The sequence below is a fragment of the Eptatretus burgeri genome, unplaced genomic scaffold (assembly GCF_056783735.1).
Source record: "Eptatretus burgeri isolate ZD-2024b unplaced genomic scaffold, Ebu_testis_v1 Ebu_testis_scaffold_311, whole genome shotgun sequence".
In the NCBI taxonomy this organism is placed as follows: domain Eukaryota; kingdom Metazoa; phylum Chordata; class Myxini; order Myxiniformes; family Myxinidae; genus Eptatretus; species Eptatretus burgeri.
In genome coordinates, this window is record NW_028222260.1 from 1 (window position 1) to 27951 (window position 27951).

The 27951-nt window shown below is 44.2% G+C and overlaps 1 protein-coding gene across 1 annotated transcript; it reads left to right on the plus strand.

Moving 5' to 3' along the window:
• Positions 1-3883: 3883 nt before the first annotated feature.
• Positions 3884-27912, plus strand: LOC147007318 (uncharacterized). Its single transcript, XM_085867356.1, has 11 exons — positions 3884-3946; positions 7916-8032; positions 12431-12553; positions 12912-13037; positions 13796-13870; positions 13966-14112; positions 17094-17207; positions 24946-25071; positions 25800-25874; positions 25996-26592; positions 26677-27912. The coding sequence occupies exons 4-11, from the start codon at positions 12956-12958 to the stop codon at positions 26691-26693; spliced, it is 1233 nt and encodes a 410-aa protein (XP_085723482.1). The 5' UTR covers positions 3884-3946; positions 7916-8032; positions 12431-12553; positions 12912-12955; the 3' UTR covers positions 26694-27912.
• Positions 27913-27951: the final 39 nt, after the last annotated feature.

The following is a 27951-nucleotide window of genomic DNA, read 5'->3' on the forward strand; positions in this document are numbered from 1 at the left end:
GGGTTTGGGACCCTCGAGTCCAAAGTTCAAATCCTGCTTGGCTGTTCAATTAATACCAGCTGGGATTGATTCAGCCTGTCATCCTTCTGAGGTCAGCAACCTGAGTACCAGCTTGTTGGGATGATTGAGCTGTTCAAGTATCCTGTGTTGGAGTGGTGACCCGTCAAGGACAGGAGACTGCTTTGGCAGCACTGATTCTCTCTGCAGAGTATGGTCACGATGGATTGGATTGGATTCTGATTACTGCAATGAAGGACTGCACCAATTTGGTCTTCCATTTTAATTGATTTATTTTAATCTCATTCCATATTAAATTGAATAGTAATAAAAGAAAAGGTCATGGTTCAGGATCAGGTGTCCCATCAACGCGGCATGGCTTGGAACCTGGATTGGTACCTGACTTGGAACCCGGATTGGTGTCCGGTCATCACTGCCAGGTCAGGTCAGGTTGGGAGCATGTGCCAGAACAGCGCGTCGCTGCATCCACTTTCTGCCGGTACTCCAGGGGCCTCCGTCTGGCCTTCCCGCAGGCAGATGCCAGGCCCATCCCCATCTCCTTGAGATGCTGGTCAACCTGCTGCAACCACGAGGCACGTGGTCGGCCCACTGGCCTCCTCCACTCACGAGACTCCCTCGCTGAGAGAATCTGGTGAGCAGGATCAGCGTCAAGAAAACGAGCCACATGTCCATACAGCCGCAACTGACGCTCACAGACCATGCAGGTAACAAATCTCATCCGAGTCTCTCTCAGCAACCGCTCGTTGGACACAAAATCTGACCAGCGATTGCCAAGGATTCTCCGAAGAGACCTGGTACCAAAGGAATTAAGTCTCCGTCTCAGATCCTTGGTCAGAGTCCAAGTCTCGTATCCATAGAGCAAGACTGGAAGCACCAAGGACCTGAAATCTCGGACTTTCGTCCTCCCGCACAGGTACCGGCAGCGCCACACCCCATGATCCAGTGAATCCATGACTCCCCAAGCCCGACCCAGACGTCTATTGACCTCTGACTCACAGCCAGCAGAGACATGAATATCACTGCCGAGGTAAGTGAATCTCTCCACGACCTCAACATCCTCAGGACAAGCAGACACAGACAGGACAGCAGCATCCAATATGTCATTGAAAGCCTGGATCTTAGTTTTGACCCAAGAATCCCGTAATCCCAGCGGCTCCGACTCCTCATTCAGCACCTCGAGGGCCCCCAAAAGGATGTCAAAAGTCTCCGCAAAGATGACTGCATCATCTGCGAAATCAAGGTCCGAGATCTTGACATTCCCAAACGATGCACCGCAGCTTGATCTTTCCGACATCCTCCCTAAAATCCAGTCCATACAAGTGCTGAAAAGTGTGGGGGCAAGTACACACCCCTGAAGAACTCCAGTAACAACTGGAAATAAGTCAGAGATGGAACCACCACATCTCACAGCACTCTCAGTTCCAGAGTGGAGTTCAGACATCAGATCGATCAGTTTTGGTGGTACCCCACGAAGACCAAGAATCCTCCAGAGGACATCCCGATTCACTGAATCAAACGCTTTCCAGAGATCAACATTGGCTGCAAGTAGCCCCTACCGAAACTCTCGTCTGCGTTTGGTGAGGACACGAAGAGCAAGGATGCGGTCAATCGTTGACCTCAGTGCGTAATCACTGCCAGCAGTTTATTAAATGGTAGTTCTCATTACATCTATTAACTATGTAACACACTATCACACACACACCACACAACACAAGTCCTGGTGAGGGTGTGCAATCTCTGATTGATCTTTTTATTGTTTCCTTTTTGTGGTGGATTATCCAGCTTCTCAATCCTGCACGCTTTTTGATTTTGTTTGTGGTAGAGGTAAATGCTTACCTAAAAAAATTATTTGTGATGGAGAGGTGGACTGCACTGACCGATCTGATGAAGCTCTTGCAACGTGTAGTTAGTTTAAGTAATGTTTTATATTCTAATATGGAGTTTAATTATCCCATATTTTTCGTAAAGCACATTAACATGATCTCTTTGTTGGTGCTATCTTTGAGCTCATCGGCCTGGTTTTTTGTTGTTTTTTCCCTTCATTACAAAAACAAAACAGTGTGTGTGTCTGTCTTGTGTGTGTCTGTGTCTTTCTTGTGTGGAGCATGCAATACAATCTTGTGTGGAGCATACAATCTTGTGTCTGTGTCTGTCTTGTGTGTGTGTGTCTGGCTTGCTTCAATAGTTGTGATGGCGATGCCTCACAATGCTTTTGTTTCAGACAATACGACCTGCCTACGTGGGGAGTTTGCATGTGGTGGTGCGGTGACAAATCAGTGCGTACCAAAGGCTTGGCTGTGTGATGGGGACGAAGATTGCAACAACGGAGCCGATGAGATTGATTGTGGTAAAGATGCTTTTTGCATTCATTGGTTGAGGTTATTTCATAAGCTGATTAGTAGTGCAGGTGCACACTTACTGTGAGGACTGCTTGTTCATACCAGCTGTGAGTAGGTTTGAGGAACGTGTGGGGGGTGAGACATGCATGCTGGGAGTCCTTTGCCAGGTAGATGGTATGGGTTTTGGATTTAATATTTAAATGCTCTCTCGTGGTTTTATATAGAACACGGTGGTTGCAAAGAAAACGTTGCTGTTTGGATGTGTTTTATCATCATGGGAATTCCCTGCTATGCTGCCATTGCTCCTCTAATACTGCCTTCCCTCCCCCTCCCCTCACACTTCCTTCATTTGCTCTTGCACTGCCTCCCTTCATGCCCCGCCACGCCACGCTTCCTCTTTCTTTCACGCTGCCTCCCCCTCCCCTTCTCGCTGCCGACCACCACCCCCACCCACACTTTCATGCTGCCTTCCCCTCCCCTCAGGCTGCCTTCCTTTCCCTCTCACTGGCTTCCCTTCCCTCCCCTCTTTCTGTCTACACTTCCCTTCCCTCTCTGCCTTCTTTTCCCTTCTCCTCTCACTGCATTACCTTTCCTCCTCTCTTTCTGTCCACACTTCCCTTCCCTCTCTGCCTTCCTTTCCCTCTCTGCCTTCCCTTCCCTCCTCTCACACTGCCTTCTTTTCTCCTCATGCTATCCCCCTCCCAAGTCCCCTCCACCACCAGACAACTCTCTGGGGGTCGAGGAGAGGAACAGGGGTCAAAGAATGTACGAATTGGACAAATGAAAGTTTTTTTTTTAAATCAGTCGGAGCTGCTGCTCGGATCAATTCCACAATTCGTCTCTCAGGTTAACAATAGATTCCAGAGGTTATTGTATGTGTGGAAATTAAATAAAGGCACAAATACTGGTGAGAATTTTTCAACGATTGAAGGGAAACATCCTTCCTTCCGTTCCCCTTCCCTCACGCTTACCCCCTCCAAAAGCCCCCCCCTTCCTCCTCACGGACGTCTCTGGGCGGTGTACGGGCGTTGTTTCGTGTAACCTGTTTGAACATGATGTTTTAATGTTCCCAATTTCACTCAATTTTGGACTAATGTTGGCATTGGGGAATCATTCCCACTGCCCCCCCACCCCCGCTTTCCTGAAGTCCCCCGATCAAACGCATATCCAGAACACCCCCTTCCCTCCCCACTACTTCCCTCTCTCCTCCGTTTTATGAGACTCCCAGAGTGTATAGTGACTTTGGTGAGGCCTCGCTCTCCTCCATCCCTTCCTCGCTTCCCCCCTTAATGGAGACCATGAATTGTGTTTGTTTTCATTGTCATGATCTCATATTTATTCCAAAATGTGCATCGACAGGTGTGGGTGAGCTTGCACCTGCACCACCTACTAACATCCCCAGGAAAACTCCCGGCATGACATCGACAATGAAAGGTATCTAGTTTACTTTTCCTCGGTTTAAAAGCTCGAATTGAAGTTTGTAAAATGTCCAACAGGAGCTTTTTATCCCTTTACTATTTGATTCACAGGTGAGACGACTCTTGCACCTGGCACCACGGGTGAGACGACTCTTGCACCTGGCTCAACAGGTGAGACGACTCTTGCACCTATGTGGAAAGTCGTTCCTGTAACACCCAAGCCACCACGTACCACAATCCTCCCAATTCCCCACACAGGTTTGTAGGTTTGAGTTGGGAGAACAGGATGATCACAAACATGATTGGTCCAGTCGTGTTTGCTGAAATCCTCATGCATAACATGGCCCACACAACACACGTGGTGTCCTTTGACCAATCAGTAGCAGTGCAGTTACAGTGTCGTTTGCTTCAGCTCGATTGGTCTTGTCCCGCTCGTTGTGTTTTCTGGGGTTTTTTTCGTTCTCGTTGAATCTGTGAGGAGATTATTTTTTTAGCTCTCATTGAATCTGTGAGGAGTTTTTCGTTCTCTTTGGATCTGTGAGGATATTATTTTTCCGTTCTCGTTGAATCTGTGAGGATATATTTTTCTTTCTCGTTCAATCTGTGAGGAGATTATTTTTCATTCTCGTTGAGTCTGTGAGTAGATTTTTTTTCATTCTCGTTGAAACTGTGAGATTTTTTTGTTCTCATTGAATCTGTGAGGACATTGTTTTTGTTGCCGTTGAATCTGTAAGGAGATTTTTTTGTTCTCGTTGAATAAATGAGATTATTTTTTCTTTCTCTTTGAATCTGTGAGGATATTATTTTTCTGTTCTCGCTGAATCTGGGAGGAGAATATTTTTTTAGCTCTCATTGATTCTGTGAGGAGATTATTTTTTTCATTCTCATTGAATCTTTGAGGAGGTTATTTTTTTGTTCTCGTTGAATCTGTGAGGAGATTAATTTTTCGTTCTTGTTGAATCTGTGACATTTTTTTTCGTTCTCGTTGAACCTGTGAGGAGATTTTTTTTCTTTATCGTTGAATCTATCAGGAGATTATTTTTTCGTTCTCGTTAAATCTTTGAGATTATTTTGTCGTTCTTGTTGAATTTGTGAGGAGTTTTTTTTCGTTCTCGATGAATCTGAGGTTTTTTTTTTGTTCTCGTTGAATCTATGAGGAGATTATTTTTTCATTCTCGATGAATCTATGAGATTTTTTTTTGTTCTCATTGAATCTGTGAGGAGATTATTTGTTGTTCTCGTTGAATCTGTGAGGAGATTATTTTTTGTTCTCGTTGAATCTGTGAGGAGATTATTTTTTCATTCTCGATGAATCTATATATGAGGAGATTATTTTTTTGTTCTCGTTGAATCTGTGAGGAGATTATTTTTTCGTTATCGTTGAATGTGAGATTTTTTTTTCCGTTCTCCTTGATTCTGTGAGGAGATTATTTTTTCGTTCTTGTTGAATCTGTGAGGAGATTGCTTTTTCGTTCTCGTTAAATCTATGAGATTATTTTTGTTCTCGTTGAATCTGTGAGGACATTTTTTTTTCGTTCTCATTGAATCTGTGAGATTTTTTTTTCGTTCTCCTTGAATCTGTGAGGAGATTATTTTTTTGTTCTCGTTGAATGTATGAGATTATTTTTTTGTTCTCGTTGAATCTGTGAGGAGATTATTTTTTTGTTCTCGTTGAATCTGTGAGATTTTTTTTCGTTCTCCTTGAATCTGTGAGGAGATTATTTTTTCGTTCTCGTTGAATCTGTGAGGAGATTTTTTTCTTTATCGTTGAATCTATCAGGAGATTATTTTTTCGTTCTCGTTAAATCTTTGAGATTATTTTGTCGTTCTTGTTGAATTTGTGAGGAGTTTTTTTTCGTTCTCGTTGAATCTGAGGTTTTTTTTTTGTTCTCGTTGAATCTATGAGGAGATAATTTTTTCATTCTCGATGAATCTATGAGATTTTTTTTTGTTCTCATTGAATCTGTGAGGAGATTATTTGTTGTTCTCGTTGAATCTGTGAGGAGATTTTTTTTGTTCTCGTTGAATCTGTGAGGAGATTATTTTTTCATTCTCGATGAATCTATATATGAGGAGATTCTTTTTTTGTTCTCGTTGAATCTGTGAGGAGATTATTTTTTCGTTCTCGTTGAATGTGAGATTTTTTTTCCGTTCTCCTTGATTCTGTGAGATTATTTTTTCGTTCTTGTTGAATCTGTGAGGAGATTGCTTTTTCGTTCTCGTTGAATCTATAAGATTATTTTTGTTCTCGTTGAATCTGTGAGGACATTTTTTTTCGTTCTCATTGAATCTGTGAGATTTTTTTTTCGTTCTCCTTGAATCTGTGAGGAGATTATTTTTTTGTTCTCGTTGAATGTATGAGATTATTTTTTTGTTCTCGTTGAATCTGTGAGGAGATTAATTTTTCGTTCTCGTTGAATCTGTGACATTTTTTTTCGTTCTCGTTGAACCTGTTAGGAGATTATTTTTTCGTTCTCGTTGAATCTGTGAGGATATTATTTTTTCGTTCTCGTTGAATCTGTGAGGAGATTTTTTTCTTTATCGTTGAATCTATCAGGAGATTATTTTTTCGTTCTCGTTAAATCTTTGAGATTATTTTGTCGTTCTTGTTGAATTTGTGAGGAGTTTTTTTTCGTTCTCGTTGAATCTGAGGTTTTTTTTTTGTTCTCGTTGAATCTATGAGGAGATAATTTTTTCATTCTCGATGAATCTATGAGATTATTTTTTCGTTCTCATTGAATCTGTGAGGAGATTATTTGTTGTTCTCGTTGAATCTGTGAGGAGATTATTTTTTTGTTCTCGTTGAATCTGTGAGGAGATTATTTTTTCATTCTCGATGAATCTATATATGAGGAGATTATTTTTTTGTTCTCGTTGAATCTGTGAGGAGATTATTTTTTCGTTATCGTTGAATGTGAGATTTTTTTTTCCGTTCTCCTTGATTCTGTGAGGAGATTATTTTTTCGTTCTTGTTGAATCTGTGAGGAGATTGCTTTTTCGTTCTCGTTAAATCTATGAGATTATTTTTGTTCTCGTTGAATCTGTGAGGACATTTTTTTTTCGTTCTCATTGAATCTGTGAGATTTTTTTTTCGTTCTCCTTGAATCTGTGAGGAGATTATTTTTTTGTTCTCGTTGAATGTATGAGATTATTTTTTTGTTCTCGTTGAATCTGTGAGGAGATTATTTTTTTGTTCTCGTTGAATCTGTGAGATTTTTTTTCGTTCTCCTTGAATCTGTGAGGAGATTATTTTTTCATTCTCGTTGAATCTGTGAGATTACTTTTCCGTTCTCGTTGAATCATTGAGGAGATTGTTTTTTCGTTCTTGTTGAATCTGTGAGGAGATTTTATTTTTCGTTTTTGTTCAAATTGTGAGGAGATTATCTTTTTTGGTTCTTGTTGAATCTCAAGTTTCGGGTTTTCTCGAGCATCTTCACCGTTGTTCTCTTGAGTGGATCTGTGGCCTCTCATTGTCTCCTTCCAGCACAAGGGATGTTTTCCCAAATAATGTGGTTGGGATATTTCTCTTTTGCAATCAACCTGGTTTTTGTCTTGGGTTTCAGTGAGTTCCGTCATTCCATGTGCTTGTGGTGTGTCATGCTGTACGGGTGTGCGCTGAATTCTTCCTACACCCACATGGGACGAGAGTGGTTCTGGTTGTGCGAGTTCGGATTCTTATTGCTAATGACCTTGATCACCCGAACACACTCACATACACATAAACACACACACACACACACACACACACACACACACACCCTCACACAGACAGACACACACCTCCTCACACAGACACACTCTCACACCCACCCTCACACACATACACATACACACATACCCACACACATTCTCACACACACACACACATACACTCACACACATACACACATACACACACACTCACACACATACACATCCACACACACGCACACACACACACACACACACACACACACACACACACACACACACACACACACACACACACACACACACACACACACACACACACACACACACACACACACACACACACACACACACACACATCATCTGCAGATTTTGATGGAGTTTTACATCTTGATGGAATATTTTAATTGGACGTCAAAAGCTGAAACATGAACTTTGACCTTTGTCTAGATTTTTCTTGTGATGAGAAGACCCAATTCCAATGTCAAAGTGGGGACTGTGTGACTGCATCCTGGCGTTGTGACGGCCTATATGACTGTGGTGATGGAAGTGATGAAATAAATTGCGGTGAGTAGACCTTCACTGAAGGAAACTTTGTTTTGTGGTTTAGATGAAACCCAGTTTTGATTGTTACCCTCTCGCTGAACGATAGGGAATTGCATTTGGGTCCGTTTGTCTGTCTTTGTTTGTCCGCACAGAACTTTAGTGTTTTTCTCTGTACAGAACGAAAATGGTCCACAGAAAAAAAAATGATGACGTCATCGTTCACGTGATTTGGTCGCCATCTATACAATAATATAGAAACGCGAAATTTTGGTGACAATTTGCGGCGCCAATCACATCGTAACTCCGGACATTTGGCAGGTATTAACTTTACTCTCTGGAAAGGGGCTTAATGTAATTTTTGTGGTGAACTGATGCTTATCTTTCGTGAAATTCAGGGGTGAAAATGAGCTTCGGGGTCTGAAGCAGACAAAACATTTTTAAAACCAGAAAACAAAAATCATTGTTATTTGCTTTACACTACAGGATATTTTAGCTCGTAATCCAAGAACTAAAATCCTTTGATTCAAACGCTCATTGCTAATTACTTCTATTGGTTTCCAGGTGGCAACATGCCAAAAACTACAATTCCATCAATAGTACACTCACTCCTGAGGAGGCGGTGCAGTTCCCTGTGGAATTCCTAAATTCCATCGAAATATCAGGGATACTGCCACACAAACTGAAGCTGAAAGTGGGATGCCCAGTCATGGTTCTCCGTGCATTGGATGCATCCAATATTGTTGTAGTGCCGGGTTCGCTGGCGAGGACGGAGCAGTTGGGCCGTCTCCCACCGAACACCGGAATTGAAGGTCGTCACTCCGTACAACTCCGAAGTCGACGGGTCGCTTAATGGACCATGGACGTCAATATTTCGACCGCGCGGTTGGGGTATTTTTGTCTGATTCCAATTTACCTAAGTAGCCGCGCGGTCTCGCGCGACCTTTCTTATCCCTCCAACCCCACCCCACCCCGGACAGTTGGAGGGATCCGCTCTGAGGTAACTCACCTCCGGATTGGTCGGAAAGCGTCGGGCGATCGGTGTCCTCCTCTCATTGGACGAGGCGAACATTCCATCTGGCTGGGGCGGGTCGGCCCTGAGGTGATCTCACCCCGGTTGGACGAAGGGAACATTCCATCTTGCTGGGGCGGAGTCGGCCCTGAGGTGATCTCACCCCCGCCTATGTCCATGGCCTCAAACACGTGCGTTATGGTGCCGTGGTGTGAAGTGAAGTGATGAAGAAAACTAACTAAAAAGAAACTCGCAGCGCACACATGAAATTAACCCGTGAGACATAGGGGAGGCATTCTAACTATCCACATATACTTAACGAAATAACTGAACTGTGGGACTGCTGACTGTCTGTGTGCAAAAGGCTTCCAAATTCGTAACAATATTACGAATGGCACCCGCTGCACAGTGTACCGAATGAGGCCAAATGTGATTGAGGTAGTCCTCATTAATGGACCGTCAGCAGGAAAACGCATTAATTCCAAGGATACCGCTTATACCATCAGACAGTGACCTGCTGTTCCAGTTCTGCCGACTACAATTTCCCATACGATCTTGCTTTGCCATGACAATAAACAAAGCACAAGGACAGTCGTTCAAAATCGTCGGACGACATCTACGTCCATCTGTTTTCTCCCACGGGATGTTTTACCTTGCGGCATCAAGAGTTGGATGAAGATGCAGGCTGCATGTCCATGCCCCAGACAACAAAACGAGGAATGTTGTTTTTAAAAATGTGCTACAGTAGACGACTGAAGACACCCTCTCATAACGAAATTGACTCCACTGAATCTGTGAGTAACCCACATCGAACACATACTTTCATTTCAGTGACATTACCCGTCTTTGACTGGTATCCTGCCAGTATGTGTGTGTGTGTGTGTATATATATATATATATATATATATATATATATATATATATATATATATATATATATATATATATATATATATATGTATATATCTATAATTCCAGCAGTGTGTGTGTGTGTGTGTGTGTGTGTGTGTGTGTGTGTGTGTGTGTGTGTGTGTCTGTGACCACTGTTTCTCGACAACCACTGGTCCGATCTAATTGAAACTTGCCAGCTTTATTGCTGGGGACCTGAGTATGTGCCTTTTCAAGGTTGATATTAATCGGGCAAGTGCTTCCCAAGTTATGGCCATTTATTTACCAAAATAATGACAGAACACGTTGCTGCGTAGGCGTGGCCGATGCGCCATTTAGTTACCAATGACAGGACACGTTTCTGCGTAGGCGTGGCCAATGCGCCATTTACTTACCAATGACAGAACACGGAGCTGCGTAGGCGTGGCCAATGCGCCATTTACTTACCAATGAACAGAACACGGAGCTGCGTAGGCGTGGCCGATGCGCCATTTAGTTACCAATGACAGAACACGTTGCTGCGTAGGCGTGGCCGTTGGGGAAGAGATCCTCAGCCGCGTTCCCATCACGGTTTACAACGTACGGACTTCCGGATTGGACTTACTGTATTCTCATAATTTCTCGATTTCTTATGCGCATTTATCGATAAACACAATGCCCCAATCCACTCGTCGTTTACGAGAGTGAAGGAACGGCCTGTGTGGTTGTTTGAAAGTTTGTTTTTTTTTGGTTTGCACGTACGGCCACGCACGTACAGGCACGCGAGAGCAAAGGAACGGCCTGTGTGTTTGTTGTTTCTGGCACGCGGTTTGAAAGTTTTTTAAAAGTTTTTTTGCACATACATGGCCACGCACCTACGGCCACGTACGTACGGGTACGTACGTACGGGCATGTACTAGTATATGTAAACCTTCAAAAATCTTTGAAGTGGCTGAACAGATTTTTGCACACATGACGTCATCGGTCACATGGTTTGGCAGCCATATTGGATTGAAGAAATAGATTAAGTAATGTTTTCTCTGCAACTGCCTAATAAGTAATGTGAAACTTCACAAATGTGATCCAGCAGTGATGGGGAACACATGTTTTAAATTTCAACTTGATCGGACGCATGGTCTGGCAGCCAGGATAATTAAATTTATTGATCTTTTTTATTTGTCAGTTTGTTGATTTGAAGGAAGGTCACTTGGCTGTGCTTGGATGGGTTTGAGGGCAGAGGAGTAGAGTCTGAAATGTTAATCCGATCCAGGTTCCTCCTGAGAACTTCATCTTTCCTTTTTGCTTCAATACTTTTGATATGGAACAACGAGCTATTTCTCCACAAGAGAAAATACGTCAACAATTCAAGAAGTTGGCACGAAATGGGTTGCCAGTTTGTGAAGAGCAAGGCAGGGTGGCAGACTGGATATAAAACACACAAGATGTCCATTGGAATGTTCTTACTTGTTATTTCTGTTGAGGTTCAAAGTGCCATCTCAAAAATAAAATTTGTCGTCTGTCTCTATGTTCACGTTTTTGCAAAGACCGCTGGGCTGACAACCACCACATTTAACACACAGACCAAGTCTGATCCAGGGATTGTCCTCGGTAATTTCATCCACCACCTCAACCTTAAAAGACCCTAAAGAACCCAAAGACCACGAACACCCTTAAAGACCATGAAGAGCCTAAAGACCCTTAAATAACCCAAAACCAAAACGACCATTTCAGACCTCCAAGACCTTGTTGACCCCAAAGACCCCGTAAGACCTCGAAAACTCTCAGGAGCCCATGAGACCCTTACGACTCGGTCCATACGTGAAGCCATCTGTGAAGCCACGTGTCGATACGTGTATTAATTACATACTGTGTGAACATCAGTTGCACCCTGATCACACGGACATCGATAAATTGCGTACTATTGCAATGTATGCCTGTTGTTGACTTAATAGTTAGATTGGTGGGTTTGGGACCCTCGAGTCCGAAGTTCAAATCCTGCTTGGCAGTTCAATTAATTCCAGCTGGGGTTGATTCAGCCTGTCATCCTTCTGAGGTCAGCAACCTGAGTACCAGCTTGTTGGGATGATTGAGCTGTTGAAGTATCCTGTGTTGGATTGGTGACCCGTCAAGGACAGGAGACTGCTTTGGCAGCACTGATTCTCTCTGCAGAGTATTTTCACAATGGATTGGATTGGATTCTGATTGCTGCAATGAAGGACTGTACCGATTTGGTCTTCCATTTTAATTGATTTATTTTAATCTCAATCCATATTAAATTGAATGGTTATAAAAGAAAACGTCATGGGTCAGGGTCAGGTGTCCCATCAAAGCGGCACGGCTTGGAACCTGGATTGGTACCTGACTTGGTACCCGGCTTGGTGTCTGGTCATCACTGCCAGCAGTTTATTAAACGGTAGTTCTAATTACATCTTTTAACTATGTAACACACCAGCACACAAACACCACACAACACAAGTCTTGGTGAGGGTGTGCAATCTCTGATTGATCTATTTCTTGTTTCCTTTTTGTGGTGGATTATGCAGCTTCTCAATCCTGCACGCTTTTTGATTTTGTTTGTGGTGGAGGTAAATGCTTAACTAAAAAAATTATTTGTGATGGAGAGGTGGACTGCACTGACCACTCTGATGAAGCTCTCGCAACCTGTAGTGAGTTCAAGTACTGTTTTATATTCTAATATGGAGTTTACTTAACCCATATTTTTCGTTAAGCATATTAACAAGATCTCTTTGTTGGAGCTATGACAATTTTTGAGCTCATCGGCCTGGTGTTTTGTTGTTTTTTTCCCTTCATTCCAAAAACAAAAGAGTGTGTGTGTCTGTGTCTGTCTTGTGTGTGTCTGTGTCTGTCTTGTGTGTGTCTGTATCTGTCTTGTGTGGAGCATACAATGCAATCTTGTGTGGAGCATACAAGCTTGTGTCTGTGTCTGTCTTGTGTGTGTGGGTGTGTTTGTCTGTCTTGCTTCAATAGTTGTGATGGCGATGCCTCACAATGCTTTTATTTCAGACAATACGACCTGCCTATCTGGGGAGATTGCATGTGGTGGTACGATGACAAATCAGTGCGTACCAAAGGCTTGGCTGTGTGATGGGGACGAAGATTGCAACAACGGAGCCGATGAGATTGATTGTGGTAAAGATGCTGTGCATTCATTGGTTTAGGTTATTTCATAAGCTGATTAGTAGTGCAGGTGCACACTTACTGTGAGGACTGCTTGTTCATACCAGCTGTGAGGAGGTTTGAGGAACGTGTATTGGGGGGGGGGGTGGGTAAGACATGCATGCCGGCAGTCCTTTTCTAGGTGGATGGTATGGGCTTGGGATTTAATATTTAAATGCCCTCTCGTGGTTTTATATATTACACGGCGGTTAGAAAGAAAACGTTGCTGTTTGGATGTGTTTTATCATGATCGGAATACCCTGCTGTGCCCCACCCCTCCCCTCACACTTCCTTCACTTGCTCTTACACTGCCTCCCTCCCCCCTCCCAAGCCCGCTTTCCCTCAAGTCCCCCTATCAAACGCATGTCCAGAACACCTCCTTCCCCTCCCTCTCTCCTCCGTTTTATGAGACCCCCCAGAGTGTATAGTGACGTGTGCTGAGGCCTCGCTCGCCTCCCCCCCCTTTCCTCGCGCTCCTCCGCCCTCCCCCTTCCTAACTCCCATCTTGCTCTCCCCCAACTTTCTAGCTCCTCTTTCCTCACCCCTTCCTCGTTCCCCTTGTCCTACACCGCCCCCCGCCCCTAATATCCCCTTCGGGTTGAATTTGTCAGTCAGACATAAAAGTTAAGGTGATAGATTCCACAATCCTGCTTTCCCCCATAATGGAGACCATGAATTGTGTTTGGTTCATTGTCATGATCTCATATTTATTCCAACATGTGCATCGACAGGTGAAGGTAAGCTTGCACCTGCACCACCGACTGACATTCCCAGGAAAACTCCCGGCATGACTTCGACAATGAAAGGTATCATGTTTACTTTTCCTCGGTTGAAAAGCTCGAATTGAAGTTTGTAAAATGTCTAACAGGAGCTTTTAATCCCTTTACTATTTGATTCACAGGTGAGACGACTCTTGCACCTGGCACCACGGGTGAGACGACTCTTGCACCTGGCTCCACAGGTGAGACGACTCTTGCACCTGTGCGAAAAGTCGTACCTGTAACACCCAAGCCACCACGTACCACAATCCTCCCAATTCCCCACACAGGTTTGTAGGTTTGAGTTGGGAGAACAGGATGATCACGAACATGATTGGTCCAGTCCTGTTTGCTGAAATCCTCATGCATAACATGGCCCACACAACACATGTGGTGTCCTTTGACCAATCAGGAACAGTGCAGTTGCAGTATCGTTTGCTTCAGCTCGATTGGTCTTGTCCAGCGCGTTGTGTTTTCGGTGTTTTTTTTCGTCCTCGTTGAATCTGTGAGGAGATTGTTTTTTCTTTCTTGTTGAATCTGTGGGATTATTTTTTAGTTCTCATTGAATCTGTGAGGAGATTATTTTTTCGTTCTCGTTGAATCTGTGGAGATTTTTTTCTTTCTTGTTGAATCTGTGAGGAGATTATTTTTTGGTTCTCATTGAATCTTTGAGATTATTTTGTCGTTCTCGTTGAATCTGTGAGGAGATTATTTTTTCTTCCCGTTGAATATGTGAGGAGGTTATTTTTTCGTTCTCGTTGAATCTGTGAGGAGGTTATTTTTTTCGCTCTCGTTTAGTCTGTGAGGAGATTATTTTTCCATTCTCGTTGGATCTGTGAGGAGATTTTTTGTTTGTTCTCGTTGAATCTGTGAGGAGATAATTTTTTCATTGTCGTTGAATCTGTGAGATTACTTTTTCATTTTCGTTGAATCTTTGAGGCGATTTTTTTTGTTCTCGTTGAGTCTGAGATTAGTTTTTGCTCTCGTTTAATCTGTAAGGAGATTTTTTTTTGTTCTCGTTGAATCAATGAGGAGGTTATTTTTTTGTTCTCGTTGAATCTGTGAGGAGATTAATTTTTCGTTCTCGTTGAATCCGTTAGGAGATTATTTTTTCGTTGTCATTGAATCTTTTAGATTATTTTGTCGTTCTCGTTGAATCTGTGAGGAGATTATTGTGTTCTAATTGAATCTGTGAGGAGATTATTTTTGTTCTCGTTGGATCTGTGAGGAGGCTTTTTCGTTCTTGTTGCATCTGTGAGGAGGTTATTTTTCATTCTCGTTGAGTCTGTGAGATTACTTTTTCACACTCGTTGAATCTGTGAGGAGATTTTTTGTTCTTGTTGAATCTGTGAGGAGATTATTTTTTCATTGTCGATGTATCTTGGAGATTTTTTTTTGTTCTCGATGAATCTGTGAGGAGATTATTTTTTCGTTTTTCGTTGAATCTGTGAGATTATTTTTTTAGTTCTCATTGAATCTGTGAGGACATTATTTTTTTCATTCTCGTGGAATTTGTGAGGATTTTTTTTGTTCTCGTTGAATCTGTAAGGAGATTATTTTTTGTTCTAGTTGAATCTGTCAGGAGATTTTTTTTTGTTCTCGTTCAATCAATGAGGAGATTATTTTTTTAATTCTCGTTGAATCTGTGAGGTTGTTTTTGTTCTCGTTGAATCAGTGAGGACATTATTTTTTCATTCTCGATGAATCTATGAGATTTTTTGTTCTCGTTGAATCTGTGAGGAGATTATTTTTTCGTTCTCATTGAATCTGTGAGATTATTTTTTTCGTTCTCGTTGAATCTCTGAGGAGATTATTTTTCCGTTATCGTTTTATCTGTGAGGAGATTGTTTTTTCGTTCTCGTTGAATCTGTGAGGAGATTATTTTTTCGTTCTTGTTGAATCTGTGTGGAGATTATTCTTTGTTCTCGTTGAATCTGTGAGGAGATTATTTTTTCATTCTCGTTGAATCTGTGAGGATTTTTTTTAATCTCGTTGAATCTGTGAGATTATTTTTTGTTCTAGTTGAATCTGTAAGGAGATTTTTTGTTCTCGTTGAATCAATGAGTTATTGTTTCATCCTCGATGAATCTGAGAGTTTTTTTGTTCTCGTCGAATCTGTGAGATTATTTTTTCATTCGATGAATCTATGAGGAGATTATTTTTTCGTTCTTGTTGAATCTGTGAGGAGATTATTTTTTCGTTCTCGTTGAATCTGTGAGGAGATTGTCTTTTCGTACTCGTTGAATCTGTGAGGAGATTATTTTTCCGTTCTTGTTGAATCTGTGAGGAGATTATTTTTTCGTTCTTGTTGAATCTGTGAGGAGATTATTTTTCCGTTCTCGTTGAACCTGTGAGGAGATTATTTTTCCGTTCTCGTTGAATCTGTGAGGATTTTTTTTCGTTCTTGTTCAACCTGTGAGGAGATTATTTTTTGTTCTCGTTGAATCTGTGAGGAGATTTTTCCGTTCTCATTGAAACTGTGAGATTATTTTTTTCGTTCTCGTTGAATCTGTGAGGAGATTATTTTTTTGTTCTCGTTGAATCTGTGAGGAGATTATTTTTTTCTTTCTTGTTGAATCTCAGGTTTCGGGTTTTATCGAGCATCTTCTCCCTTGTTCTCTTGAGTGGATCTGTGGCCTCTCATTGTCTCCTTCCAGCACAAGGGATGTTTTCCCGAATAATGTGGTTGGGATATTTCTCTTTTGCAATCAACCTGGTTTTTGTCTTTGGTTTCAGTGAGTTCCGTCATTCCATGTGCTTGTGGTGTGTCATGCTGTACGGGTGTGAGCTGAATTCTTCCTACACCCACGTGGGACGAGAGTGGTTCTGGTTGTGCGAGTTCGGATTCTTATTGCTAATGACCTTGATCACCCGAACACACTCACATACACATAAACACACACACACACACACACACACACACACACACACACACACACACACACATATACACAGACACACACACACATACACATAAACACACATACATACACACACACACACACACACACACACACTCACATACACATAAATACACACACATACACACACACACACATACACTTAAACACATACACACACACACATACACATAAACACACACACACACACACACACACACACACACACACACACACACACACACACACACACACACACACACACACACACACACACACATCCTCTGCAGATTTTTATGGAGTTTTCCATCTTGATGGAATATTTTAATTGGACGTTAACGGTTGAAACATGAACTTTGACCTTTGTGTAGATTTTTCTTGTAATGAGACCCACTTCCAATGCCAAAGTGGGGACTGTGTGACTGCATCCTGGCGTTGTGACGGCCTATCTGACTGTGGTGATGGAAGTGATGAAGAAGACTGCCGTGAGTAACCTTCACTGAAGGAAACTTTGTTTTGTGGTTGAGATGAAACCCAGTTTTGATTGTTATCCTCTTGCTGAACGTTAGGGAATTGCATTTGGGTCTGTTTGTCTGTCTGTTTGTTTGTCCGCACAGAACTTTTGTGTTTTTCTCTGCACAGAACTAAAATGCTCCACAGAAAAAAAAAATGACGTCATCGGTCACGTGATTTGGTCGCCATCTATATATTAATACTGAAGGACCAATTTTGTGCTCCTCCAAGCGGTCGCGTCACGTTTTTCTCGGTACTGTGACCTGGACTGAAAGAAACTTCGTACCTGTAAGAGTGCATCGCACATAGTGGCAATAGTCAAACTTCAACTCTGAAGCAGAATAAACACTTTTCGTTTTACATTCGTTTACATGGCGACGTGTGACGTCACCGCTGAGAGGCGTAAGGACGCCATGACGTCTGTCGTCGACAGACCGTCACCGCTGAGAGGTGTAATTCCACTCCTCGAAAATAGCGTCTGCAATGTTAAACCCTTTTCTGCACATGCTGACTACCTCAGAATGTGATTTTGACACAAAAAATGCAACAAGAAACATTGTATCTTCTATCCATATATTAATACTGAAGGACCAATTTTGTGCTCCTCCGAGCAGTCACGTCACGTTTTTCTCGGTACTGTGACCTGAGAAGTTTTGACGCGGTGTTTGTACGTCAAAGTAGACACGTGCACAAATCAGGGGACTTCTTCACAAGGAGTAGTGTACACCAAAAATGTCGTGTACAAGGACGTTTTGTAGGCCTCATTAGGTGAGGCCATGGAGTACATTGACTGGGATCCGGCTCTTACAAGAGCCGCCACTGGTTGTCATATTGGGCTCATGGAACGGAATCCGTCTGTGACGGGGTTTCGGCTCGTCTATACAATAATATAGAAACGCCACATTTTGGTGACAATTTACGGCAACAAATCACATCGTAACTCCGGATATTTGGCAGGTATTAACTTTACTATCTGGAAGGTGGCTTAATGTAATTTTTGTGGTGAACTGATGCTTATCTTTCGTGAAATTCTGGAGTGAAAATGAGCTTCGGGGTTTGAAGCAGACAAAACATTTTTAAAACCAGAAAACAAAAATCAATGTTATTTGCTTTAGAGGATATTTTAGCCCGTAATCCAAGAACTAAAATCCGTTGATTCAAACGCTCATGACTAATTACTTCTATTGGTTTCCAGGTGGCAACATGCCAAAAACTACAATTCCATCAATAGTACACTCACTCCTGAGGAGGCGGTGCAGTTCCCTGTGGAATTCCTAAATTCCATCGAAATATCAGGGATACTGCCACACAAACTGAAGCTGAAAGTGGGATGCCCAGTTATGGTTCTACGTTCATTGGATGCACCCAATATTGTTGTGGTGCTGGGTTCGGTGGCGAGGACGACTGCCAGACTGAGCAGTTGGGCCGTCTCCCTCGAACACTGGAATTGAATGTCGTCACTCCAGACAACTCCGAAGTCGACGGGTTGCTTAATGGACCGTGGACGCCAATATTTCGACCGCACGGTTGGGGTGTTTTTGTCTGATTCCAATTTACCTAAGTATCCGCACGGTCTAGCTACCGGGGAAACCACACCCTCGGCCGGCTTTGTCCGAACCGAGTTGCTGTTACCGACTCGGCTCCGGCGTAACCAAGCGGAAATTACCAAAGCCGCGCCGGTCCAAATGACAATTTACGGCACAATCGGCCTCCCTAATTCTCAAGCCCGAACCATACTGGGTCAATGAAATAAAGTACAGACAACGAACTGGAACATTTAACAGTTATTTATTTACAATTGTAAGAGGGAGGGAAACACAGAGCAGACTTAACCACAGAATATGATGTCGGCAAATTTACAAAGGCAATCACTTAAACGATTTCTACTTAACAGACTGGCAACAGACAGACACACACACCCAAAAAGAAATGGACCTCGTGGGTTTTTACTCGGCCCTTTAGCTCGGGATGGAAGGCGAGCTGAAGGTCAGAGTCTGGCCGGGTACCTGGCCGCCTCGTGCGGTTTCACCTACTCCAACCCAGCACGGTGGGACTCGAACTCACGACCCGGAATCCAAAGAGCCCATGATCCTGGCAGCGACGAACGACGACACGAGCACCACGGAACACCTCTGCCACGACAACCACCACCACCACGAGCACCAACACGACCACCGACCACCAAGGTACCCCGAAAAAAACCAGGACCAAGACCAGACACACGACGACCAACCAACCACCCTGGATACAGCTCGCGACCTTTCTTATCCCTCCCCCCCAACCCCCCCCCGAGCGGTTGGAAGGATCCGCTCTGAGGTAACTCACCTCCATTCCATCTGGCTGGGGCGCGGTCGGCCCTGAGGTGATCTCACCCCCGGTTGGACGAAGGGAACATTCCATCTTGCTGGGGCGGAGTCGGCCCTGAGGTGATCTCACCCCCGCCTATGTCCATGGCCTCAAACACGTGCGTAATGGCACCGTGGTGTGAAGTGAAGTGATGTAGAAAACTAACGAAAAAGAAACTCGCAGCGCACACATGAAATTAACCCGTGAGACATAAGGGAGGCATTCTAACTATCCACATATACTTAACGAAATAACTGAACTGTGGGACTGCTGACTGTCTGTGTGCAAAAGGCTTCCAAATTCGTAACAATATTACGAATGGCACCCGCTGCACAGTGTACCGAATGAGGCCAAATGTGATTGAGGTAGTCCTCATTAATGGACCGTCAACAGGAAAACATGCGTTAATTCCAAGGATACCGCTAATACCATCAGACAGTGACCCACTGGTCCAGTTCCGCCGACTACAATTTCCCATACGATCTTGCTTTGCCATGATAATAAACAAAGCACAAGGACAGTCGGTCAAAATCATCGGACGAGATCTATGTCCATCTGTTTTCTCCCATGGGATGTTTTACGTTGCAGCATCAAGAGTTGGATAAAGATGCAGGCTGCATGTCCATGTCTCAGACAATAAAACGAGGAATGTTGTTTTTAAAAATGTGCTCCAGTCGACGACTGAAGACACCCTCTCATAACGAAATTGACTCCACTGAATCTGTGAGTAACCCACATCAAACACATACCTTCATTTCAGTGACATTACCCATCTTTGACGGGTATCCTGCCAGTACATATATATATATATATATATATATATATATATATATATATATATATATATATATATATATATATATATGTGTGTATATATATATATATATATATATATATATATATATGTGTGTGTATATATATATATATATATATATATGTATATATATATATATATATATATATATATATATATATATATATATATATATATATATATATATATATATATATATATATATATATATATATATATATATATATATATATATATATATATATATATATTGTTACGGCTGTGGAAATTCGCAAAACACCATGAAGGGCCCGTAGGTGAGATAACTCTAAGTACATGTGTAGTTAGCCCCAAACCCGTTGTTTAGAGGGAATTTATGTGATCCATTCGGGCTGCGATGATTTGAGATAGCTGTTTTTCTGTTCTATCTTTATTTTGAATCAACCACGTCTCAACCGCCATAACCATCAAACCACCACCGATAAACCCTCCACCACCCACACCTCTCTCCTTCTACGGCCATTCCCGCACCACCTGTGAACACTGAGCGTCGGGCTGTCTTGGGCTCGTTCAAGAGCCGCACCGAGCCGCGAGTGCAAATAGCGGACTTTCCGAGGGAGAATTCAGATCAAGACCGCGACACGCTCACTTCTGATCCATCCAATTAGCAAGCGCGGAGCGGCTTGGCCCCGCCTCCAGGCGCATCTGTGTGAAATCCATATATGCAAATTCTAGGATCAGGGGAGGTTCATGCCCACTTTTCCTCCGTCCAATTGGCGAGCGTGGCTCCGCCCCCGAGGTCATTCTGATCCGGAAATTTGCATATTGTTCCTCCAGCCGGCCTATAAAACGGTGAGCGAAAGGCGAATCGGGAAGAGTCAGTTTTTGGTTGGAGAGCAGAGCGTGGCAGCGGCAGAGCGTGGCAGCGGCAGAGTGTGGCAGCGGGAGAGTGTGGCAGAGAGGGGAGTCGGGTGGCGAAGGCATTGAGTTGGGTTCTGCAGTCGGCTGAGGAGAGTTGTGGGAAGAGGCCAAGGAGCTCGGGTCCGAGGTGAGAAGGACGGCGGTCGGCGACGAGGTCGCGGTGGGAGATCGCTCGTCGAGGGATCCAAGCCAGCCAGCCATTCTCCCTCCCCCAGGGCATCAACAATTCCCCCTTTTCCCCCGCGCTGAGATAGTGCAACAAAGGGGGCGCCGTTCCCACCCCACTCCAAATGTCGTGCCAACAAAACCCGCGAAGGAGCACGGAGTCGGGGCATAGCCACGCGGCTATATCTGCGGCTCGTCCGCCAACGCGTCATGAGGATGCGGGTAGGATCCACCTGGTCTCGCGGACCTGGCCGCTCCTTCAGGTCCCGCGCACATATTGGCCTACAGGCCCGTCTGACCCCTTGTCTATGAGGGTGGCTTCTTTCCTTTGCTTTTGAGTAAATGTGTGTTGGCGCCGTGTCTTGTAAAATAGAACTGTATAAGTGTTGCCGTGTGTACGCGTATTCGGTTTTAACTCTGCGTCATTGTTTCTTTTGTTTTACTGCAAAAGGTGCATTCTGACTGTTTGGCTGTATATGTGTGCTTTCCGTGTGTCGCGTAATAAATGTGCATTGTGTGACCTGTTTTCCCGTTTCGCTTCGTCTTTTCTTTAATTGACTCTCCATCCTGCTTCACGTAAAGGGTTCGTAGTGGGCTTAATACGCCCGATAAGTAATCGGAACCGTCGAGGCCGACGATAACACCGCTTGGTTATCACTGTAGCACGGAATGGACCGCTTAAGCGGCCCGTGTCCGGAGTCGACCTGCGGAGAGGTGCGATCGCCCGGTCGACCATTCGCGCAGGGACTGAGGTAGATCGAATTTGGCGAGCGACCCTATCCTGCGCGGGTGGGCAATTGGCACGATCGTGGTGAGGTTAAACCCCCACCCATGACTAGCTCCCGGCGTTGGTCCGAGAGGGTCACGACAGAATTGTCCGTTCCGGTGGGCGAGGCGGCCGCCATTCGAGTCGAGCGGAATGAAGACCAATGAAGACCACCCTTAAAGACCATGAAGAGCCTGAAGACCCTTAAATAGCCCAAAACCAAAACGACCATTTCAGACCAATAAGACCTTGTTGACCCCAAAGACCTCGAAGACTCCGAGGACCCATGAGACCCTTACGACTCAGTCAATACGTGAAGCCATCTGTGACGCCATATGTCGATACATGTATTAATTACATACTGTGTGAACATCAGATGCACCCTTATCACACGTCCATCGATAAATTGCTTACGATTGCAATGTATGCCTTTTGTTGATTTAATAGTTAGATTGGTGGGTTTGGGACCCTCGAGTCCAAAGTTCAAATCCTGCTTGGCTGTTCAATTAATACCAGCTGGGATGGATTCAGCCTGTCATCCTTCTGAGGTCAGCAACCTGAGTACCAGCTTGTTGGGATGATTGAGCTGTTCAAGTATCCTGTGTTGGAGTGGTGACCCGTCAAGGACAGGAGACTGCTTTGGCAGCACTGATTCTCTCTGCAGAGTATGATCACGATGGATTGGATTGGATTCTGATTACTGCAATGAAGGACTGCACCAATTTGGTCTTCCATTTTAATTGATTTATTTTAATCTCATTCCATATTAAATTGAATAGTAATAAAAGAAAAGGTCATGGATCAGGATCAGGTGTCCCATCAACGCGGCATGGCTTGGAACCTGGATTGGTACCTGACTTGGAACCCGGATTGGTGTCCGGTCATCACTGCCAGGTCAGGTCAGGTTGGAAGCATGTGCCAGAACTGCGCGTCGCTGCGTCCACTTTCTGCCGGTACTCCAGGGGCCTCCGTCTGGCCTTCCCGCAGGCAGATGCCAGGCCCATCCCCATCTCCTTGAGATGCTGGTCAACCTGCTGCAACCACGAGGCACGTGGTCGGCCCATTGGCCTCCTCCACTCACGAGACTCCCTCGCTGAGAGAATCTGTTGAGCAGGATCAGCGTCAAGAAAACGAGCCACATGTCCATACAGCCGCAACTGACGCTCACAGACCATGCAGGTAACAAATCTCATCCGAGTCTCTCTCAGCAACCGCTCGTTGGACACAAAATCTGACCAGCGATTGCCAAGGATTCTCCGAAGAGACCTGGTACCAAAGGAATTAAGTCTCCGTCTCAGATCCTTGGTCAGAGTCCAAGTCTTGTATCCATAAAGCAAGACTGGAAGCACCAAGGACCTGAAATCTCGGACTTTCGTCCTCCTGCACAGGTACCGGCAGCGCCACACCCCATGATCCACTGAATCCATGACTCCCCAGGCCCGACCCAGACGTCTATTGACCTCTGACTCACAGCCAGCAGAGACATGCATATCACTGCCGAGGTAAGTGAATCTCTCCACGATCTCAACATCCTCACCACAAGCAGACAGACAGGACAGCAGCATCCAAGATGTCATTGAAAGCCTGGATCTTAGTTTTGACCCAAGAATCCCGTAATCCCAGCGGCTCCGACTCCTCATTCAGCACCTCGAGGGCCCCCAAAAGGATGTCAAAAGTCTCCGCAAAGATGACTGCATCATCTGCGAAATCAAGGTCCGAGATCTTGACATTCCCAAACGATGCACCGCAGCTTGATCTTTCCGACATCCTCCCTAAAATCCAGTCCATACAAGTGCTGAAAAGTGTGGGGGCAAGTACACACCCCTGACGAACTCCAGTCACAACTGTAAATAAGTCAGAGATGGTACCACCACACTTCACAGCACTCTCAGTTTCAGAGTGGAGTTCAGACATCAGATCGATCAGTTTTGGTGGTACCCCACGAAGACCAAGAATCCTCCAGAGGACATCCCGATTCACTGAATCAAACGCTTTCCAGAGATCAACATTGGCTGCAAGTAGCCCCTACCGAAACTCTCGTCTGCGTTTGGTGAGGACACGAAGAGCAAGGATACGGTCAATCGTTGACCTCAGTGCGTAATCACTGCCAGCAGTTTATTAAATGGTAGTTCTAATTACATCTATTAACTATGTAACACACTATCACACACACACCACACAACACAAGTCCTGGTGAGGGTGTGCAATCTCTGATTGATCTTTTTATTGTTTCCTTTTTGTGGTGGATTATCCAGCTTCTCAATCCTGCACGCTTTTTGATTTTGTTTGTGGTGGAGGTAAATGCTTACCGAAAAAAATTATTTGTGATGGAGAGGTGGACTGCACTGACCGATCTGATGAAGCTCTTGCAACGTGTAGTGAGTTCAAGTACTGTTTTATATTCTAATATGGAGTTTAATTATCCCATATTTTTCGTAAAGCACATTAACATGATCTCTTTGTTGGTGCTATCTTTGAGCTCATCGGCCTGGTTTTTTGTTGTTTTTTCCCTTCATTACAAAAACAAAACAGTGTGTGTGTCTGTCTTGTGTGTGTCTGTGTCTTTCTTGTGTGGAGCATGCAATACAATCTTGTGTGGAGCATACAATCTTGTGTGGAGCATACAATCTTGTGTCTGTGTCTGTCTTGTGTGTGTGTGTGTGTGTCCGGCTTGCTTCAATAGTTGTGATGGCGATGCCTCACAATGCTTTTGTTTCAGACAATACGACCTGCCTACGTGGGGAGTTTGCATGTGGTGGTGCGGTGACAAATCAGTGCGTACCAAAGGCTTGGCTGTGTGATGGGGACGAAGATTGCAACAACGGAGCCGATGAGATTGATTGTGGTAAAGTTGCTGTGCATTCATTGGTTGAGGTTATTTCATAAGCTGATTACCGGTGCAGGTGCACGCTTACTGTGAGGACTGCTTGTTCATACCAGCTGTGATGAGGTTTGAGGAACGTGTATTGGGTTGGGGGTGGGGGGGGTGAGACATGCATGCCGGCAGTCCTTTTCGAGGTTGATGGTATGGGCTTGGGATTTAATATTGAAATGCCCTCTCGTGGTTTTATAGAGAACACGGCGGTTACAAAGAAAACCTTGCTGTTTGGATGTGTTTTATTATGATCGGAATACCCTGCTGTGCTGCTTACCCCCCTCACCTCACACTTCCTTCACTTGCTCTTACACTGCCTCCCCCCCCTCCGAACCCCGCTTTCCCTCAAGTCCACCTATCAAACGCATGTCCAGAACACCTCCTTTCCCTCCCTCTCTCCTACGTTTTGAATCACCCGGAGTGTATAGTGACGTGTGGTGAGGCCTCGCTCTTCTCCCCCCCTTTCCTCGCTTCCTCCACCCCGCCCCCTTTCCTAACTCCTTCCCCCTTCATGCTCTCCCCCAACTTTTTAGCTCCTCTTTCCTCACTCTTTCCTCGTTCCCCTTGCCCTCCTACACCGCCCCCCCGCCCTAATATCCCCTCCCTGTTGAATTTGCCAGTCAGACATAAAAGTAAAGGTGATAGATTTGTGTTTGTGTTCATTGTCATGATATTTATTCCAACACGTGCATCGACAGGTGAAGGTAAGCTTGCACCTGCACCACCGACTGACATTCCCAGGAAATCTCCCAGTATGACATCGACAATGAAAGGTATCATGTTTACTTTTCCTCGGTTTAAAAGCGAGAATTGAAGTTTGTAAAATGTCTAACAGGAGCTTTTAATCCTTTTACTATTTTGTCCAAGAATTGAACATGTTACCTGGCTCCACAGGTGAGACGACTCTTGCACCTGGCACCACAGGTGAGACGACTCTTGCACCTGGCTCCACAGGTGAGACGACTCTTGCACCTGGCACCACAGGTGAGACGACTCTTGCACCTGGCTCCACAGGTGAGACGACTCTTGCACCTGGCACCACAGGTGAAACGACTCTTGCACCTGGCACCACAGGTGAGACGACTCTTGCACCTGGCACCACAGGTGAGACGACTCTTGCACCTGGCACCACAGGTGAAACGACTCTTGCACCTGGCACCTTAGGTGAGACGATTCTTGCACCTGGCACCACAGGTGAGACGACTCTTGCACCTGGCACCACAGGTGAGACGACTCTTGCACCTGGCTCCACAGGTGAGATGACTCTTGCACCTGGCACCACAGGTGACACGACTCTTGCACCTGGCACCACAGGTGACACGACTCTTGCACCTGGCACCACAGGTGACACGACTCTTGCACCTGGCACCATAGGTGACACGGCTCTTGCACCTGGCACCACAGGTGACATGACTCTTGCACCTGTGCGGAAAGTCTTACCTGCAACAACCAAACCACCACGTATCACCATCCTCCCAAATCCGCACACAGGTTTGTAGGTTTGAGTGTAGATAACCCCACACAGGTTATCAATACCTGTCAGGCACTTTTCTGAACATTTTGTTTTGCTTTCAGATGGCTGGAGTGAATGAAGAACAACACTGAAGATGCTGCAAGCTTGACCAAATCGTGCATTATGGTGTTTCTCTTTTGGCCTTTCGACTGTGAAATGTCACCGTCGACTCCCTGACCCTGGTTGTGAATTCTACTTGAATGTGAAACGACATCATTTTTTTATTATTTGTTAATTTTAGTGCCATTGAAATGTTCTGTAATTTCACCCGTGTTTCTTGTTTCACTAAACTCTGAAGAGTGGCCCGACAGCATCCTGCACTATTTGTACGAGTGTTTTAAAAAAGTTTTTTGTATTTTTAATATAAACAAGTCTGAAGATTACAATGGCTTACGAGCGGGACTTGACGATATCGATTGTTTCAGAAGTCAAGGATGAGACAATGTGATGATTTTTGACCAAGTTATAATTAAAAAATATTGTCATCCTCCCTCTCAAAGTTTGGGCGGTCGGATGATTTTTATGTCAAAATTCGCAATTTTCTAAGTTTTTGACCTTGTGTACTTGACCTTGGAACGAAAATGAAAAATCGGACAACGACGAGTTTTAGATAATTCATTTTGCTATTCAAATACCGAAGAACCCATTCCATTCAGTCAATTCCCTCGGAGAAGACAGATTTTTAATCCGACCACCCCCTAAAAATGATTATTTTTTCAGCGTGGCTTCACCCACAATGGGCGGAGCACGCCCTCATCCAGGAAAACAACCAGACATTGATATCGAACACATAACCAAGTTTCATCAAGATCGGATCAAAGTCCACGGAGTTATGCTCTGAACAGACAGACAGACACACAGACATAACGAATATAGTGGTCACTCTGACTGGCGCTCGTGAACCAATATTTATTTCCTGTTCATGTTGGCTTTATTTTCTGTTATTGAACACATCCAGCTCAGAGCACCTGTCAAGCCATGCTACTAAACCCTGGCCAAAGTGTGTACAGAGTTGTAATTTCTCATTTTTGGAGTTAATTTACATCCACATGGAAATTGTATTGATGTTTGCACCACTGCTGCCAAATGTGATTGTCTTGACTCTGATTGTATCCAAATTACTTTGAACATGCGAAGGAAACATTTGAGTGAAACAATTTGTTCAATCTTGTCAGTGTCATCCTGCTGTTTCTTGGGATTTGCATGTGTATGCTCCCCTTGTGCGTTTCTGTGTGTTTGCTCTCCTACGATCATCCACGGTGGATACAAAAATGAAATAAATTATGGCTGGGATACAACTTCACCGATGACGTCATCCTCACTCTTACACACCCCAC